The sequence below is a fragment of the Ochotona princeps genome, chromosome 3 (assembly GCF_030435755.1).
Source record: "Ochotona princeps isolate mOchPri1 chromosome 3, mOchPri1.hap1, whole genome shotgun sequence".
NCBI classification, from domain to species: Eukaryota; Metazoa; Chordata; class Mammalia; order Lagomorpha; family Ochotonidae; genus Ochotona; species Ochotona princeps.
Genome location: NC_080834.1, coordinates 16,670,299 through 16,691,981, shown reverse-complemented (window position 1 = coordinate 16,691,981; position 21,683 = coordinate 16,670,299). Strand labels below are relative to the sequence as shown.

The 21,683-nt window shown below is 36.5% G+C and overlaps 1 protein-coding gene across 1 annotated transcript in view; it reads right to left on the bottom strand.

Moving 5' to 3' along the window:
• RSRC1 (arginine and serine rich coiled-coil 1) overlaps nucleotides 1-21,683 on the bottom strand; it is a 371,018-nt gene that overhangs the window by 187,167 nt on the left and 162,168 nt on the right. Inside the window, exon 5 of the mRNA XM_004598575.4 lies at nucleotides 8,040-8,076. Coding sequence (XP_004598632.2) covers nucleotides 8,040-8,076 — 37 coding nt within the window. The remainder of the gene's footprint in view (nucleotides 1-8,039; nucleotides 8,077-21,683) is intronic.

The following is a 21,683-nucleotide window of genomic DNA, read 5'->3' as shown; positions in this document are numbered from 1 at the left end:
AAGCTCAAATATAGATACATATACACACACACACATATATACATATTCACACATACACATATACATTTGTATAGGTGGGAAAAATAGACTAAAGCACTGGAATGAAAAGAGAGATCTTATCACTGAAATTTTTAGCTCTACGAGCTAATTCATATTCTGTTTAAAGCATTTATACAGAACATAAGTAAAACATCTGTACATTTTAAAGTTCGAATAGTTTTCAAAAACATTTTTCCCAATACAGAGTGGGCATATAAAACTATAACTGTCATATTAAAAATGCAACAGACAAGTAAGTTTACAATAGGGTCCACGATGTGGGTCTTTTTTATCTTTTTTTTTTTTTTTGCATTTTTCCTTCAAGTCATATTTTAACTCAATCTTGAAAGCATAAAGTATTAACTGTGTTTAAACTTGTGCTAAATAAATCTGTTAGTCTGAGCACCAAAAAATAAGTTTGATTGCAAGCTGAAGTAAAAAGAGCCTAGAACAGAGACGCAAGGGCTTCTGTTAGAGCCTGCCCATGTTAGTGTGAGCGCACAGCAGTACAGGCCTGCCTCCATTTCCGGCAGACAATAACTATTCCTTCAAAACCATTGCTGACCTAAACAAGCTATTAACGACAGTTGCTTTTCAACACATTAGATGATCTGACTGTCTTGCATGACCACAAGGACAAGTAGGTCATCATTCTAAAATGTTACACAATATAAGAAATATAAATGAGACGACTGTGGGGAGACAAAACCCACAGGTATGGCTCCACAGTTCTTTTGGTATCCAACTATTAATAGAAAGCAAATCGCATTTATAGCTAAACTCTTGTAAACCCTTTACTAAAAGATTTATTACCACTCATTTACTTTACATCTAGGGCTGAACAATGTATTTTAAGTTCCAGAGTCTTTCAATACGTCTGAAAAACACAACTTAACATCTGAAACCAAAATAATGGGGTAAAATTGTTGCTCTTGTAAAATAGAATAAAATTTTTTCCGACCCTCTGTAAAGTTGTGCAGTAGCCCCTTCCTCATTTATCAACCCCTAGCTAATCCTTCACAGCTTGGAAAAATCATAGCAAATACATATTTGAAACTTCAAGATTCTTCATTAGACTCACAGGGCATATGTGTTTAAACTCAATGCCTTATAACAGACATTCTTCTTCTTGGTGGCCCTTACTTGGGAGCGTGGTAAAGCACATTAATTCAAGTCAACACTGTAGACCCGAAGTGTCAGAATGAGCATTTAAACAAGCTGCCTGGGTGACTTGCATGCACAGTAATGATGGTGAACTACTGATCCTATCACCTCACATAAACTCATTCTGAAATCAGCATTACAGAATCGCAGGTTTACTGCTGCCTGCGATGTCAACAGCCCGAATGGGTGCCAGTTTATGTCCAGGCTGCCATCCTTCTGATCCAGCTCTCTATTGATGTGCCTGAAGTGAAAAACATGACCAAAGTGCCTGAGCCCCTCTACCCACATCTGAGACCTAGTGGAAGCTCCCGGCTCCTTGCATCAGTCCAACCTGTCCCTGGCAGCTGTGGCCATCTCAGGAGTGAATCAGATAACTCTTTGTAACACTGCCTCTCAAATAAACAATTTTTAAAACAATGAAAAACTCACATTTATTTAATTTACAAAAAAAAAGAACAAGAAAAGCATTAGAAACACCACACTGATCAGGATATTTATTCCTAAAGAAGGTAATATAATAGCAGTTTTTTTTTTAAGACAAAAAACAATTTGCAAAAGTACTTTGACCTTTTTCATATAGGTCAGCCTAATATTTGTGATTTCAAATTTTCTTCCAAAAGGAAAGGGAAGCATTATTTTTATACCATGCCTATCAAGCAATAACTGTATTATAATGAAATGGCAAAGACTGACTCCTGTGTTTTTCATAATTGTAAAAATGAAAATGCATAATTATATAAATAATCTATGTGACCACTAACACAAACACACACACACAAACTCTCTAAGAAAGTAAACATCTTAATCCTCATTCAATAACTCAATAAGGGCTACCATCCACTACATTATGCAGAACCTGAACACAAAGAAAGTAAAGAATAAAAAATGTGGAGTAGTTCCTTTGATATAAACAGACTTAGAGTCAATTTTCTATATGATCAGAGCATCATTAATGACAGAGAGAGAGAGAGAATGTGAGTGAGTGAGGGAGGGAGGGAGGGAGTCCCTGAGGTGGACATTTGCAAAGCTTAAGATGCCTGTATCCCATACTAAAGTCCCTAATTCAAATCTTGGCTCCACTTGCAACTCCTGTTTCCTGCAAATACACACTCTAAGAGGCAGCATAACATGGCCCAAGCGACTGCATTTCTTCCACCCTAGTTTGGGCTCTGCAATGGTCAGCAGTGCTGTCTATTAAAAACAACTAGAGAATAAACCCTAGTGAGTGGAAAAATCTCTCTCACTCTCTCTGTCCATCTTACCTACCTTTCACACAGAATTTCAATTTACGTATTCTGTGTGAAAGAAACCCTAGACTACCACGTACACCCGAAAGCCTCCCATATCCATTCCTTCAACCTTCTGTGTAAATAGATAAAACACAAAAGATATTGTCAAGAGGAATTCCATTGATGTAGAATCCTATATCAAATAAAGATAATTGCACAGAGTTCATCATGAAGTCCAAATAAGTACAATATTTTAAGTAGTTCTTTCACTTAATATCTCCAAATCTTTAAACACAATATTTTGAGACAGTTAATCATTGCTGAAGCATTGCTATAGGATGACTCTATAACTTAAGGTCTATTCAATCACGGTGCCCGAAATTCCCACTACGAGTTTCCATTTTTGTTATTTCTCACAAAACCCTTCACATATCTAACAGTAAGCTTAACACATTATCAGGAACACAAGCAAAAATCATCCCTACAAAAATAAAGTACAAATGTCAAAAACTAAATGTCAAAAAACTGAGCACAGATGTAGACGTTAATTTTACTAAAGCACCAGCTGTGGAGAGGGGGCTTGAAAATGTCTAGGACCTGAAAAGCATCAGGGGGATTGCTCCTGCGAGAAAAGCAGAGAGGGAATATGCAACGAGGATAAAGAAGCCGCAATGAGAGAAACACGACTTGTCACTGTCCTTTCCTTTCACCACACGCCACCACCCTCTATTACACTGCAGAACAGGGCATCCCTAACTAGGAACCCTATCTATCAACTACCTAGGATTTTTTTAATAGAACTACGCTCTTACAAAGCTACTACAAAAGGGTAGCAAAAATCACGTCAATATGTTCCCATAGATTAAAACATTTCTCCCCCAACCCAATCATAAAGCATTAAGACTTACATAAATAACAAAAAGGAAGTTCCAAATCAAAGATCCAAGGAGCAAAAAAAAAAAAAAAAAGAAACAGATTGAACTGTTCCATGCTATAGCTGCAGGAGTGACACCTGGGGTTGGATTACTGCGTACAGCCTTTGTTCATACTCCTGAAGAATAGCAGGCTTTTTAATTTTTGTTCCCTTACTGTTTTTCATTATTATTATTATTTTCTACTTGCCAGCTGTTATCATTAATGACACTAATTTGTGAAAAATGACTAAAATAAAAAATAAGACATGACATGTGTTTAATGTAGAATAACCTTGAAAGAAAGTTAAATAACTTCAAGGAAAACCAGAAAAACAACTGAGGAAAAGATTTTTAAAAGTCTGGAGAAAAGCCAGAAGGACTAAAATAGATGTTAAACAATGTTACACACACACACACACACACACACGTATAAACTCATACACAAAGCTAAGAGTCCCTGAAGAATGAAATAAAATAGAAGAGGACTAACATTTAATACTGTAACTCAAGAAAATTATTTCTAGAATACTTAATGTTATATATGAGAAAGATTACACTGTATTTGGAAAAAGTTAATTTCAACAATAATCAACAGTTAGAACTAATTATAGTATAACTAGAACAGTATAACTAGCATAAATATGGCAATATTTCAAGTTAAAAATATCAATGAGGATAAAAACTAAAGATTACTATCACAGATATCAAGAACAATATACAAAACAAAGCATTAGTGGAATGTTATTTTTAAGAAAGTCAAGGATTTTATATTCACCCAACTTACCATTTAGCAGCAAGACTATAGAAAAACAACTTGGAATATACAGAGTCTCCAGAAACACTATATGCAGGAGTCCTTTCTGAGCATATACAACAATGCACCCATAGCAATGCTTGGTCAACAACAGACTTTATACAATGTCTGTCCCATAAGATTACAACAGAGCTACCATCACAAGCATCACAACCACCTAAAACAACACATGTGCTTTTAGAAATGCTGGCGTAAACAAATCTATTTTGCTGCCAGCCATATAAAGTAGAGCACATGCAACTATGTTCAGTGTACAAAAATTAATGATAAACAACTATGCTATTGGTTTACACACATATTATGCTGTTCTTTATATTGCTATATTTGACTGTGCTCTTAAAAAAAAAAAAGGCTAACCCGGCAGTAGCCTACGCACCTCATGCTACCCAAATTTCCCAGTGGCATTCAGGGCTACATCCAGTGACCGAGCGTTACCATCTAGGCTTGACTACGGATCCTTTACGACGTCGTTTACAACAACAAAGATGCCAAATGACATACTTTCCATGACAAATTCTCATGAGTAAACTAGAAGATAATTTTTGTATAGCAACAACAAAAGCACTTTAAAAAGAAACAAAAGCTAACAAGAAAGCATGTTAAATGTATCCGGAAGTTGGGGCTGTTGTAGTGACTTAGCTAGGTAATTCTCTGCCTGCAGTGCAGCCACCCCATCGGGGCACTGGTTCATGCTCTTGCTGTTCCATTTCTGACCCAGCTCCCTGTTAATGGTCTGGGAAGGCAATAGAGGTTGGCCCAAGTACTTGGGCCCCTGCATCAATATGAGAAACCCAGCAGAAGCTCCTGATTCCTGGCTTCAGACCAGCCCAACTCTGGCTGCAGTGGCCACGTGGAGAGTAAACCAGTGGAGACATCTCTCTCACTCTTTCTCTCCCCTTCTCTTTCTGTAATTCTGGCTTTTAAGCAAAATAAATAAATATTAATATTTATTAAATAATAATAGTAATAGTAATAGTAATGTGTTTCCAAGTGGCAGTTATAAAAGGATGCATATGTAATTTGTCTTATATAAGGCAGAGGGAAAGACAGAAAAGACAAAGAGAGAGGGGGGAAGGCAGAATGAGAGCACCTCCATTCACTGGTTCACTTCCAAACAGCCAGAACAGCCAGTTCTTGGCCAGGCTAAAGCCAAGAGCCAGGAACTCCGTCCTGGTCTTCCACAAGGGGGCAGGAGCTTGAGTACTTGGACAGTCTTCTGTCTCCTGGGCATGTTAGCACCTAGTTGGACAGGAAGCAGAATACCTAGGACTTGAACCAGTATTCTAACATGGCATACTGGCACTGCAAGTACAAGCTGAACCCACTGAAACACAACTCCAACTCTTTTCTTCCTAAATTATTTAAATTAATATTAGCTTTTATCTTTTCTGATAATAATGTTCATGTTCTATGCCAAGCCAAATAATTTAGAAGACAAAAACGCATAAATTAATTCTAAATAAGTGATGTTTCGTCTATTTCACATTTTTTTTAAAAGCTGTATTTTATTTTTATTTGAAAGAATTATAGAGAAAAAAAAAGGCAGAGGTAGATGGGGAGGGGGTGAAGAGGCAGGCCTTCCACTTGTTGGTTCACTCCCTCAAGTCTGCAAAGGCTGAAGCTGAGCCAATTCAAAGCTGAAAGCCAGGGACTTCCACAAGGTCTCTACTCAGCTGCTGGGGCCCAAAGACTTGGGTCATCCTCTCTTGTTTTTCCAGGTTACAAGCAGAAAAATGGACTGTAGGTGGAATAACTGGGACACGAACTAGTGTCCATATGGGATGCTAGCACTGCAGGCAGAGGATTAGCCAATTATGCCATGACATCAGGCTCTCTATATCCTATTTTTAAAAGTCAATATATTAAAAACTATACTTTGTTGGATTTTGGCTATACAGCACTTCAAAAAAAAAAAAAAAAACAAAAACCTAAATGTCCTAGAAGATAAGGTTCTAAGTATTTGCTAAATGGGAAAGGAGAGACAAAAACTACAACAGCCCATGGGGTCCGTTCAGTCCATAACCAGTGAATTTATTTCCTTCTTAAGCATGAGCCTGCTTAGGTTACAAAGAATATCAACTTTACTCAATGCCAAATTACAGAATCTTTCAAATCCGTTAAAAATTGTTTGCTTCTAAGTACCTAACTACATGTTAAACCAATTCTTTCAACTGTAAAATCTTATCTTTGAAATACATTTGATATATATACTCTGATAGAAGTCAAACATAGGTTAGAGACAAGAACAGAAGACTATTATTACAAAAGAATTATTAAAAGAATCAATGATAATTATTGTTGACTTTAATAAGTGACTGATTTATCAAAGGCTTTTAAACACTTTCAGCTAGAGAACTCTTTTGAACAGTTATTAGTACTCAAAAATTTTTTTTTCAAAATTTCAAAGTACAAAAAATGGAACTACTTTGGGTAAAGTGTGCATTGGAAATCTACAGGACCACCTGCTGTTGTGGTTTTCAAAGACAGAGAGGATCAGTATAAATGTGTACAACAGCTCCTGAAAGTGAGATTCTATTAAGTAAGTGCATCCATTAAGAAATTTAAGTATAAGTAAACCAAATCAATTACTATTTACTGAGAAATACCAGGCAAAAATAAATATTTTGAAGAGACTTATTTTAGAAAAAGTATAAAAAAGGAGCTCAGTTTGGTAGTCTACTATCCATTCTTTCTTTTTATAAGCCACCAGCTGACTCTAAGGTGATACTTCAGGTTCACATCTTTACTTTCTGATGCTCCTATAGGCTAAATGTGCCAATATCAAGTGGATAGGAGCTCACGAAATGCCTACGAATGGGAAACATAACAATATTATTCACTAATTTCTAATCCTGACAAACATTTGGTTTAAACTTTCGAACTAGGTTATTATATCTTGCCTTTTAATAGTTGATCTGACATTATTCAGACAGGTCTTCAAAGTCTGGATTTTCTTAGCTTTCTCTATTCAAAGGAAAACCAAAAATCCCTTCCAATTCTAAAACTTCTGTAAGTCAAAACGAAACTCTCTCTTGCTACTGGTGCTTCTGAGGAGCAGAACAGAAAGCACATTAATAGTTAACAAAGCCACAGTATGCTCAGGAATAAAGTCTTGCATTAAAAAAGTACTTAGACTTTATTTACAAAAGAATCTCTACCATTAATTATTCAACATTGAGATTTGACCAGAAACCAGAGCATGATTTTATAATGCTCTGTTTAAATGAACTACTTAATGTTGTAATGAACACTCAATTCACTGAGTCCAGTGAATTTCAGACTTGTGATAATACTACGGCTTTTTCAATTTTTTGATCAACAAATAGTAATGCTCCATCAGTCTGAATTTCCCTTATTTTTTAAAAATGTTTACTTAAAACCAAAATGCTCCATATCAATTATTTTACATTCTGAATGTTGTATCAGCCAATGCATTATTCATAAAGCAAAGACATCAGGAAAAACAAAGCTGTGCACTCCTTTCAAAGCTGGTAAATTGCTAAAACATACCATATTTATGCATGCAATATTTGATTGTGTTTCTCTTAAAACACAAGCTTGTTTGCGTCAGATCAAGATACACCAAAAACTCTACACCAAACAATTTTTGTTTATAATTAAAGCAATCATCAATCCAAGGATTGTCATTCATTTTATTTCATCTCTACATCAAAAAAAGTAATTTAAAAAAATTTTAAATTCCCTTGAAATGATAAGATAAATGAAAACGTAAGTGCCTTCACATAATGACAGTAAGCTGACCCTCTGGGAGATGGTTGACTTTCTCAATACAAGGTATTCAAAGCTCATTCAAAAGTGTTCATTTAGAATGCAGATATCAAAGATGATGCATGTGTTCAAGAGAAAATTAGAACTTACCAGATGTTCTAATCCAGCTTTGATGTTTGCAGATTCCCTAAAATAGAAGAATAAAAGTTCTAAATAGTTGCTAAATCCTTGTCTGCTTTAATTTATACTTACCTCAAAAATATTTTTTAAATCCTTATCACTTTTTAAATCTATCTTTACAAATGTTCACATTAATACAGTTTCTAAGGACAAAACAACTGCCATAACAAAAGGAACAATTTATTCATTAAAATAGTATTACCTGTAAGATAGGTATTCCATAAACATAATGTTTGTATTTTTCACAATCAATGACTTTAGTATCCACCCCCAAAAATGTATCTCTTTATGTTAACATTTCAATTAAAGGGTATATTTACTCAAATTATTTAACATTCAAGCTTACCGATTTCTATCTACCACCCAGATAATACAACTTTTTTCTAATTCTTTTACTAAATATTCATCCATCAATGGTTGCACTTTCATAAAAAGACCTTACACATGGCTAGGCTGTAGCTCCCACTGGTTAGCATGAGGGCCGAGTATGTGGTGGGCAGGATCAGAATGGGCTGCAACACCTATTTGTAAGAAAACAGGGCTAGAGACAGAACTGACCTAGCAATTGCATGTGTATAAGCCGATTGGGGCAATGGACTGTGCTGAACCCTATATTGGCAAGCACACAAGAATCAGGTCTGGGATCACCTCAGATGAAGTTTCTTTGAGGATCCCCCAACTGAGTCGCTGGACTCAGAACCTGAACTATGGAAAGAATTGCAGGTTCCATGGTTTCACTGGCACATGGAGGATATGGCAGGACATTGGCGCCTGCAGAGGAAACCTGGTACCATAACAAAGGACAGTGAATAGAACAAACTGATCAACTACCCCAGCCAAGTGTTGGTAGTCAATATCTGGGCAAATGGAGAATTTAAGGTGGACAATGTCAACCAGTGGATTCTTGAGAGAAATTGGCAGTAAGTCACAACTGCCGAACCATCAAAACCTCTTGAGCAGGACCCTCCGAGCATGCCCCACATTGGGGATCTTGGGATGGCATTGGGTGGCTGTCCTTCGTCCCAAGATATGGAGGTGGTTGGGCAGCTGAGTCTGGCTTCTCATCTTATCTCCCCCCTTTCTGCACATACAGGAAGGAAAAAAATACAATGAGGAAACAATGGTCTTACCCTCCTTCCTGTAGCCCTTGACCCTCTGCATCCTAATTAACTATGTAAAAATCATCAAAACTAAAAATAATTATTAAACAAGACTATATCCATAACAAAAATGTTTGTTGGTATTTAACTAAACAACTAAAAACAAATTGTTTCTTGATGTCAGTTTTATTAATTTGCTACAAATTAAGACCTAATATAGTTGTAATATTAAAAAAACAAGTATCACACAACAAAATACTCATATTAGTCTTATTAAGTTTTATGTTTATTTATTTATTTCTATGAAAGGCAGAGACAGTATTCATTCATCAACATTTGTAGTGGCCAGGACAGAGCCAGGCTGAAGCCGGAAACAGGAACTCACTCGCAGATGAATGGCAGTAATCTAATTACTAGAGCCATCACTGACGCCACCCAGGGTCTGCAATGAGTGGTAAACTGGAGTCAGGAGCAGCATCAGGTACAGATTCCTGGATACTCCAAAGTGGAATGCAGCCATCCAGTCAGTACCTGAATGGCTAGTTTAAACACCTGCCCCAATACATACATTTTAAGTCATCTTTTACTATTCTTTTATCTGGGAAAAAGAGGACAGAGAAAAGATCCCTAAACTCCTGGTTCATGCAATATGCCTAAAGTATGCACGATGGCCAATGCCAAAACATCGAGCTGGGAAGGCGATCAAGACCTCCCACTCAACCTTAACCTGCAGGACACAGCACCTGCCCCAAGCTTTATCAATTTATTTATTTTTAACATGGAAACTATAGTTCTGCCAAACTACAGAAAACAATTATATAATCTCTAATGACAACACTACTGTCATTCAACATCTTTAATCTTCTCTTTAGACCTCTCCATTCTTCTGAAGGGTCTCAACTTTTTAAAATTTCTACTTTCTTTTTTTTTCCTTGCCAAAATCTTATTCACATAACCTTTTTCTTCTACACAGTCTTCCAATTTTTCTTATTTTTATTACTTTCAGTCCTGAAGCTTAGAAACTATGTTCATGGTTAAGTTACTAAGCTGCGTCCCCATTGTCCAGACTGACACAAGAGGGAAAAAGTCCCATATCCACTGAATGACATTTTTCTTCTGCCATTCCGTTTTCCGCTTGCCTGCAGAATTTTTGAAACCCATTCTCTAACCTCTACTGTCTCTGCAATGCTAATCTTAAGTGGCAAGAATAAATTCCTATAAGCTTTACAAGAAGGCTATTATTCATATTAAATATATATACGTATTTTTAAATTTGTCACTACAAAATTAATGCTGTTATTGTAGCTGTAACAAAAATGAATACAGGTTTTTACAAGACATTTTCCTTCAGTTATTTATGTAGATGAAAGTTAAAGAAAAAAAATCAGTGAGATATCTCAATACATGCATGGAGTCTATCTTGGAGTGTTTATTATACAACACACACCTCCTTCACTTTCAGTTCCAGCTACATTGTCACATAATAGTTGTTAGAAAATAATACAACAATATTCATTATCTGCAACAACTAGAGCTAGACAAGCTTCATTCGAATATTTTGGATTTTAGAGAGGTAATAAGAAATACATGTATCGTATGTAACACTTTCACTGGGATCTGAAGCAGCATTTCATTATCAAACACACTGATAATTCCAAAAGAAATGTACTAATGTCCACACAAGGTGAAAAAAACAAACATTATAAATACCCTCATTTCAGAAGAGGTTCTGCTGTACGTTCAGCTTGTCAGAAATGCAGGAACATCTCCCAGTTGTCAAATATACTGACATTTTAGAATCCGAATAAGAAACTCATTTAAAACCAAAAAGCAAAGAACACTACTGTTATGCTGTTTCCAAATGACTGTCTAAATTAAAGGCTATTTACAAAATAAGTATTTCGAATGTTACATATAACAGAAAACAAAGCATCAACATGTGAAGAAAAATCAAAATCAGAGTCTTGGCTATTCAACATCCTTAATTATTATTTGCATCAAACTATTTTTTGCCCCCTTTCCTTCCCTTAATTATTGCAACAGCATCTAATTCAGTCTCAAAAGTGCCTATGAATTCATTCTCCACGTCTCCAATTCATTCTCATGTCTCATGACAGTTTATTCTCCATAACACAGCAAAATATTCCTAAAATGTAAGTTTGATTGTGTCAATGTTTCTTAAAATCTACATCGTTTAACCTCATCCCAGTTTACCCTTTGTTATCTTGCTCATGTATGAACACACAGAAAATGCCAACAGTCATGACTAACTGCTAACCTGTTTTGACTCACCATTGGACCACCTGCCCCTCGATCTAAAATTCTCCCACCTTCCAGCCTCCTTTAACCCTCCCTATCTGCTTCACAACAACAACAAAAAATCCTCTCCAGACTCAAAACTATTCTGCAGTTGGGGATTTCTTTCTCTTTCCTCAGGAACAAAGTGGTAAATTCTTTCCATGTGTTCTAATTACATCAGGAGCATGTTCTATCACAGAATCAATGATGTTACTATAAATGCCAAATTAACCTTCCCATTAACAACAACAACTCTCGAGAACATATGTTACATATTTTTCATTTTTATACTCTGGCCCACAATATAGTACCTGAGAATAAATAAATACACATATAATATAAAGACATTATATATTACAATATAGTTATATATTATATAACAAGGTTTGCTAGATAATCAGCAGCAACTAGCTCCGGTCTGAGTGTTCTTATCCAGCCCCAACCTATTTTCAACTAACGTCTATGGCCATACCACCCTGAACGCTCTTGATCTCGTCTCATCTCGGAAGCTAAGCAGGGTCAGGCCTGGTTAATACTTGGATGGGAGACCTATTTCCAATTAACGCCAAGAGTAAGGCAACTGGCAACAGTGAAAAGCTGCCTGGCATGGTAGTATAAAAGGGGTGTGTGTGTACATGCACACAATCTGTGTTTTCAATACTGTTTTTGAAGGAGTGTCAGAATATTGGCTGAGCTCACAATAAAACACTAAACCTTTCCATTGCAGTTTTTATATTAATCTGGAGAAATACAAATCAGAGCCTAGGCCTTTTTTTCCTCTCATATTAAAATCACTAGCAGACAACTGAATGGCCCACTGAAATATGAGATAATCTCAAAGGAAAATCCTAAGTGTACAGAGTCACAAAAGTAACAAAGATGACATCATCCACACATATATAAAACATAACAGATTGAACAAGGACATGAGATTTAAGAATACTAATATTTTCAAAGGAAAGAGTTTTACAAATTTAAATATTAATATAAAACTAAGAGAAAGATTCAGTACGTGATCATGTAAAAATTCCCGCAGCATGAAATTAGTGAATCAAAAATACAATAGATACAGAGAATAAACTATTGATCTAGAAAACTAGATGGACAAAAATTATCATCCCAAAAACTAAAGGAAAGGGGTGAAAAGACAGAATAAGCAAGAGATTAAATTGAGAATACAGCAGAAGTATCAAGAGAAATAAGTAGAATTCCAAAAGGGCAGCAAATACATTTGAAAAGAACTATTTAAAAAAATAATTACAAAAAAAATCACAAATTTAAAAAAATATATTCCAGGACTAGTTGTGCAGTGGCTATGTCACCATGTGGCTTGCCTAGAGAGAGTGCCTAATCAAATTGTGACTGTTCCATTTGTAATACTCCTTCCCACTGATGAACACATTGCAGAAACAGTTCCACAATTTCAGACCCCACCATCCACAGGAAAGATCCACATGAGTTTGGAGGCGGGCAAAAGCCTGGCATAGGCTTGATTTCCGTGGGCATTTGAGGGGTAAATGAGAAGATGCAAAATCTCTCCTCAACAATCTCTGTGCCTTTCAGATAAGAGGAAAAGAAATAAAATTCCTAGGAAAAACTTAGATTGAAAGGGTACACTGAATGGTTAGCAAGATAGCTAAATTTACAGCAAAGTATATTTAAGATATTACAAGGGTATTTAAAAGATCTCATCCTAAAGAAATTAACATTGATATCAGATCTCTTAATTCTAATGCTGGATGCAAGATGATAACACAACAAAAACTTCAAGGATACAGTGTTTAGGGAAAACAACTAGAAATCTAGAATGTACATACAGGCAGTAAAGTATTATCTAAAAAGAAGGGAAAATAAAGAAACTCTCAGCATACAAGACCCCAAGAAATTCACTCTGCAAAGATGTTATTGTGGAATTCAATGTTGTAAGAAAAAGAAATAAATTCAGGGAGAAACAACAAGGCAAATAGGGGTTAGAGCAGAACTTACAAATTACCCAAGTAATCGGTAATTTAAAAAAAACTAAAGAAAGTTAACCTTTAATCATCTTGAATTAAAAGACCAAAGACAACTCTCCAACTAGATAAAACAAATAAATAAAGTAGGGAAATATGTTATTTGGGACATCACACAAAATAATTCTGAATGGTTTCAAACAGAGAAGGGCATAACCAGGGAAACAAGAATCAAGAGAAAGTTATAGGGTCCAGCAGGGTACCCTAGTGGCTAGATCCCTGCCTTTCACCCACCAGGATCCCATATTGGCGCAGGTTCCTATCCTGGCAGCTCCACTTCCCATCCAGCTCCCTGCTTGTGGCCTGGGAAAGCAATCAAGGACGGCCCAAAGCCTTGGGACTCTGTACTCATGTGGGAGATTGAGAAGAAGCTCCTGGCTCCTGGCTTTAGAAAGGCTCAGTTTTGGCCAATGCGGCCACTTGGGGAGTGAAACAATGGATGGAAGATTTTTATGTCTGTCTCTCCTTCACTCTGTTAATCTGACTTTCCAATAAAAATGAGTAATTGTTTTTTAAAAGAGAAAGATGTAGTGGCAACTTTAACTCCCCTACTTTTCTCCAAATACACACACACAGATACTCTTACATATATAACACATGAGGAAGTCTCAGATACTTTTCCCCAAAGGAAAAGCTGACTTAAAAGATAAGACAAATTTTCTAACAGGTTTTTAAAAAATTTATACTAATTGTACAAATTTTACGTATTTCACTATACAGGTTAACAAGCTTAGTGACACTTCCTGACCTATTCTGCCTTCCGGTGACATACCCTACACAATTCCCTCCTTCCTGTCTTTTTCCTGTTATTATTATTTCTAGTTTTTAAAATGGTACGCTTTCATTTCACTTCGCAGTCACAGTTGTAACACTGTACTTACTAGGCGAAGGTATCGGCAGATAGCAAGTGTAAACTAAGAGAAAAGGAAAAGAAATGGGGAGGGAGGAGGGAAAGGGAGCCACAACAGTCTCCAACATATCCATTTGGTTGCCAAAGACAAGCTTCCATTCTTTCTTGTTGCTGAACAGGAAGTCACTAAGGAGATTCCTCAGATACTTGAATAAATCTGCCACAGGATCCAAACATCCCACTCCCAGGAATTTCTCCAAATAAAGTGAAATCAGCATGTAAGAGATTTATCAGGACCTCTATGTTTATAGCAGCTCAATTCACAATAGCTAAGATATGCAACCAACACAGACGTCCATCTGCTAGGAGTAAGATCAATAAATGGGATATATATAAACCGCATCTTGGTGTCTGTGTGCATATGTGCGTACTTGCCTAAAAGGAAGGCCAATCTATTCTAGCAAAAGACACAATAGATTAATAAGTTTTCCTTCATAAACAGAAATCTTATACGTACACGAAAATTAATACATACTACATTGGAATACCAAAGTTTGGACAAGTTCTCCAAGGAAATCAGTTTTTTTCTACTTTATTTTAGGGAGAAAAAAACAACTGGCCATTTCCAAATGATGCACAGCAAGCACCATGCACACATGTGTGCCCTGTAAGACAGAACCAAGATTATGTCTCAGATTATGTTCTAAGAACAAAACACCTAAACTCAAATTTAAGCTCCATTACAGTCATCAGAACCAGAGCAATGATCCAACTCTTACAAAGCTCAGACTGCTCAAGTAAGACGGGAGGATTATGTAACACTTTTCCTTACTCAACACATTAAAAGTTCATTGAAATTATAAGGAAGACAATGTATATAAAGATATATCCTAAATTGTTACTGTGCCATTGAAGTGCTATTATCATGCATGATATTTAAATACAGGGATCTTGCAAGTGATTGCAAAAGTACAAATGAATTTTTTAAAAAGAGAGAGGTACAATCCCAGACACTGACAGAGGGATCTTAGATCTACTGGTATAAAACCTGTCCTCTTTAGTGGTCTGTCTCTTGGGTTGTCCCTGTCATGACTTCATCAATATCGTGCAACTCCTTTTGCCCTGTGCTGAAAGCAGACTTAATTCAATTATAGGTCTCAAAACTGATAAAATGGTCCTGAAGTGGAAAATGGGAAGAGATTATTGGCAAATGAATAAAGATTTGTATCGAACTAACACACAGGAGTACAGCAGGTCCTTTTTTAATCATTCCCTGTCTTAAATCTTCTGGGAACCATGAGTTTCCCTTCCCCTCATGCAGCACATCGATTTCTGAATTAGACTGCAATATTAAATAATTAATATACTTGCCATGATTGATGTTCTGCATTAGTTGAATATTAGGTTATCAATCAAAATCCACTTGGTTTAATGTAATAATATTGAAAAAGTGTCACGGACTGTTCATCCACTTTGTAGTTGAGGCAGCACAGATAGTACTGTTGGCTCTAAAGCAGGAAATGCAATGGCTCAACATGCGAGAGGCAGACATTTTAAAACTATCCATGACAAGGCTGAGCTTACCCTAAATAAGCCACATATCACCTGTTGGCTTTAATCTAAAAACGAGAAGATGGCATACGTTTATCATGCCATAGCAGACAAGTAAATTTAAAATACTACTTCAGCTTTTTTGCAAATAAATTTTATTATTTTGCAAAAAAAATAGGCTCTAAAGCCATAAACTGCTGGTATGATAAAGCATATATTCTAAGAAATTTCTAAATACAAGCAATACAACTTTTTAGATTTAGTCTTAGTAGGAAGGCATCAATTCTTCTGCTTTTAAAAATATAAAAATAATATCGCATCAAAGTGATCATTCAGACTTTCACACTGGATCTTAGCCAAAAGGCCGAGATGCGATCTAACAGAATCAGATCTAGAGAACGGAATGAATGAGGGGCAATTCCTACTGATCAGAACTTTCCTTCTCAGTGCTTGCATGAACACTTGACAAATCATTAGCTTAGAAAATATTCTAATCACTCACTAGTAGTGAAAGTAAACAATGTTTTCTTCATTACCTTGATACTAATTTGAATTCTATCATGGATTAACTTATGAAAGTGACATTTAAAAATGAACTGCATGAAAAAAAGACATCCATAAGAAAAGTGACCTTTTTTGAGCGAATATTTCACAAAAAAATAAAAAGCAAAAAATCAGTTAGTGAAGAAGCCGAAATTCCAGTGAATGTTTAATTATCAAATGCTCATAAAATATAACATATTAAAACATAAGTAAAGTATCATTTCACTAATAAAGTCCTTTTTTTTTTTTTTAAATATTCATTTATTCATTAATTACATTGCATTACATGACACAATTTCATAGGTACTGGGATTCCCCCCCCCTTCACCCCAAACCCTTCCCCCATCATGAATTCCTTCACCTTGATGCATAACCACAGCTCAAGTTCCGTTGAGATTCCCTAATTAAAAGTTTACACCATACAGAGTCCAGCATCCCACTTGTCCAGTTCAAGTTCAACCGCCTCTTAGGGAGGCCCTCTCAGGTTTGTAGGCAGAGCCAGCAGAGCGTCACCTCGATCAATTAGCAGCACCAACATATCATCAGCAACAGTCCAGGTATGATGAGGCTGGTGCAGAGTCCACTGATTGACATAGTCCGTCTTAGGGTTTCCCCTTGTCCAGTTTTCCGCTGCAAGCATAAAGCTGAGGTGGTTGATTCATCTACTCCATTTTCCATCTTTTTTTGATTAATGCTTTGATTCCTCCATTTTGTTCAGGGGAATCCCCCTAAAAAAAACTTTGAGGCATTCCCAGTCCAGGCTCCTACATGTACTACTAGTAAGCACAGTGCCCGCCACCGTCCATCACTCCTATCAGCTGATGGTTTTAACCCCTGGGTTGGTTCTCTTCTGAGCCCCGACCTCTATTGGAACCAATGAGTATCGCATCTCTCCCCGGCTCTGTCCATCACACTCTTGTCCCTCACCTAAACCAGTGGGAGGAGTGCTGGTCGGGTGTTGCATTCCCTGCTAGCACAGGCCATTTCACCTTGGCATTTTGTGTTTTGTACTTTTTTTTTTTTTTTTTTTTTTATCGCAACCAAACACGGCCAGGCCCCCACAAAGTTTCAGCACTTGGGCTTGCCAGTGGATGACGTGAACCGACTCAGCCTGGTCTGCCCCAACCCGAGCCAAGTGTATTCCAGTGGGTCACATTCCAAAGCCTCTTCTGGGTTATTTACCTCCATGCTTCTTGCGTTTATTTGTAGAGTCAGTGTCCTGTCAGAGGATCTGTTCATGTTCCTCCCTCCGACTCCTTCATGGTGTCGGGCTTCACGCATTCCAGCAGGTCCTTCGGCCAGCACCGCTCTTCAATCCATTCTGCTTCCTGCTGTTGAGAGTTTCAGCCCAGCCACGGCTCGTCCATACCCACGCATATCTCATATATGGCTCAGATGGGGTTGAGGCCTAGCCGAGCCCATCCAACGTCTATCCTGGTCCTCCAGAGCACCAAACTGTGCTGTGGTCTAATCCGGCATGGTGCGTCAAAGCCGAATTGATATTTGTGCCAAGGGATTACAACTGTGACCCGACCAGAACTCAGCCTCCCTCCAGTTCCTGTGCCCCTTAGTGGTAGGCTCCACGCAGCCAAGGCCTCCACCACGCTCTCCAACCAGGCCTGAACTTGCGCTCAGTAACACTAATACATACACACAAACTGATAATGAAGAAGACTAACTCTTAAATAAAAAAAAATTTTTTTTTGTCCAGAACTAAGCATATTACTCACTTTTAAAAGATCAGTATGCTATGATTTTTGTGGATATAAGAACCATTTTCATGGTTAATTTTGTGTTTTCTCTTTCATAAACTTAACTCTACATGAATCTTGCTTTTAACTAATTACAGGTAAGGTTAAAAATGCCTAAGAACATCAATCATAAAAATAATCTACTACCTCTCCTAGGCAATAATAAATACATTATATATCTGTATGTTAGGTTATTATCATATATGAAATGGTAGCAACGAAAAGCTGAATACTATATAAATAAAAAAATACGGAATCAATTTTCAACTCTACTTTCTATGAAATATGTACATTTCAATATATATGTATAGCCTTTGTCTAATACTGCCTATAATTTTCCCATTTTAAATTCAAAATAAATACACATAATTAGAATATATATCGTACATACATCATCTACCAAAATGGATAGTTTCATCTGACAAATACTTAGCCAACTAAGTGCATTCTATTTCCAAAATTGAGAATATCTTTACAAAAGTTGTAGCTGGGAAGGGGTGGGGAGAACCCAAGTATCTATGTAACTGTGTCACATAATACAATGTAATTAATGAAGTTAAATAATAAATAATTAAAAAAAAATTTCAATTGTAATTTATATAAATGAAAGCTGGCTTCATTCTCAGAGATATCTTATGAAAACAACATGACCTGACAGTTAGCAAGCATCCAGGAAGAATTCCACTGTAACCTTACAAAAACATGCACTTACTATTTTTAACTATTTAACTCAGAAAGAAGAAATATAGAATGTCTGCAGTCATAACCAAAAAAGATGTTTTTGGAATTCTCAGCTTCTCCGTATCAGGTTTGACGGCAGTTCTTATCATTTTTCTCTTAATTGGAGAACATGGTAAAACTGTGGCTCTAAGATGTATTTGTATGTTATGTCAGCAACATAGTTCAGAATGATGGTTTTCAGATGTCTGCATTTTAAAAATAGCTTGTATCTGATTATCACTTGTAAGTATTTTACTTTAGAACTTTTACACCATTTCTTAGATAAATTTTATTAGATTTTAAAGCTATTGTTATCTATAAATATTAAAATGTTTTAGTTACTTCCTTTTTAAAAAAAATGTCTTTATTGTTATTGGAAAGGCGGATATACAGAGAGGAAGATCTTCCTTCTCATGATTCACTCCCCAAGTGACCACAATGGCCGGTGCTGGGCTGATCCAGAGCCAGGAGCCAGGAGCTTCTTCCAGGTCTCCCACATGGGGGCAGGGTCCCAGTGCTCTGGGCCATCCTCAACTGCTTTCCCAGGCCACAAGCAGGGAGCTGGATGGGAAGCAGGGAGCTGCTGGGATTAGAACGGGCACCCATATGGGATCCTGGCGCGTTCAAGGCGAGGACTTTTACTGCTGGGCCACTGTGCCAAGCCCGTTTTAGTTATTTTTAAAAACAAATACCATGAAGAGACTATGTCAGCCAGTAGATTCTGAATAAATTTCATTGCTATTGGAACAGCAAGACTGTCAGCAATTCAGAACTGTTGAACTATCAAAATTGCTTGAGCAGGACCCTCGAAGTGTGCCTCACATTGGGGTCCTGGGAGGGAGGGAGGCTGGGTGGGGCTTTTCCGTTACTCCCCTGACCCCAGATACAGGGGAAAATGTTAGTGTGAAAACAATGGTCTTACCCACTTTCCTGTAGCCCTTGGCCCTTTGTACCCTAAGTAACCAAGTAAGAGTATTAAAAAAAAAAAAAAATATATATATATATATATATATATATGTATTAAAAAAATAATAGTGACCATCCTCTAAATCTGGACAAGTCTAAACAAGACACGTTGAACAACCAAGAATTTAGGATACACAGCAAGCTTAATTCTAACGGCTAGCCATTGCCAAGGAACCAGGTAAACAGGTTCAATTTCACACACAAAAAAAACAAGGTCACAAGTAGAAAAAAGAGATCTGTAGTATGTCTGATGTCATGCTACAGGTAACAGTCTCAAGATGAAGGGAAAGTAACACAATTTGTCACCAGTAAAAGTGATCTAAAAGAATTGATAAAGGAAGTTCTCCAGACACAAGAAAAATTACATTAGAAAAAGATTTGGAACACCAAGGGGAAGAAAACATAGAGTAAAGTTATTCATTAAACAAATTTATGTCTACTTCTGTGACAAATTTTGAGGAGTTAGTAAAAGCAATAATAATCATCAATAAAAATGATTATTAAGATATGGCATCTATGCATTTGAAACTTGTGTTGTCAATATAAGCTTAATATATGAGGTCCAATGCAAGCAGAAAAAAATTCATGTGATGCATGCTACCTAATCTACTATTTCTCAGTAAGGGTAAACATTCATCATGAGTGACAATCTTCTTTCCCATTGAGGCCAGGCGCAATTCAACATCTCTCTCAACACATTTTTATTCTCATGGCTAGTCATCTGGAGCTAGCAAGTGAATGCAACTCATTCAACATCACCCCCATTCAAACCATGTTCTTAACCTAGTTCAAGAGAAGTTCAGACAAAGGAGAAACTGCCATATGTGTCAGAGCAGTTGGAAAAGATTTCAAAGATGACGGTAATCTTAGCTGGATCCTGAAAGATTGATCGCATTTGGGTCGACTGAATATATAAGGGGGCAGGAAGAGTCAATTCAAAGCTCCAGCATGACCTGATACTGGTTAAGTGCAGGGAGTGTCCTGGCAGCAAGGATGCATTACAAGTTCAAATAACTAATTCCTTAATTTAAAATACTTTTTATTATATAAGTTTTCATGTCCACAACAGAAGAGTACCATTAAACATGTTGTTCATTACAAAAAAAAGGAAGAAAAAAAAAGTAAAATGGGACAAGAGGAAGCCAAGCTCCAGGTCCTGGTGCAGCAGTGCGTCCCAATGTGCTGGGCACGCAGGAAGAAGGACACTTCTCACTCATGTACACAGGGCTGCCACATGGGCAAGGAGTGGACTTGGAAATAATAAATGTTTATTGCAGAAAAATTCAAAAATCCCATCTGGTTCTAATGAAGAAAATAAAAGTCACCTGAAATCCCACCAGCCAAAGATAATCACTTCAGTATGTTACAGATTTCCCCCAGACATTCTTATACATACACCCACAACAATTATTGATTTGTTATTTAGCGTACATGTCTTTATTACTTAATTACATATTAAACACTTTACCTAATGTCTATAAAACAAAACTGTTCTTCAGAAGGTCATGTGCAAATGTGTTATGAAAAATTGTTTTTTTGACAAATTTTTGCACAAAAATAATTTTCTATGAAGTTTTTGAAATCATTCTGTTATTTTATATAACATTTTTAATATTTACATGCTAAATTAACTTATTCTTCCAGTGAGCAAGTAAGTTGGTTTTGATTTCTGTTTACAAAGGAAACTGGTAAAACAATAAAATAAATGATACTCATTTTGGCTGAAGACTGGGGATGAAAAATTTCTAAAATGAGAAATAAAATTATACATTCACAACAACTATTTAAACTTAAGCTATCTGAACTTATATATATATTATCTA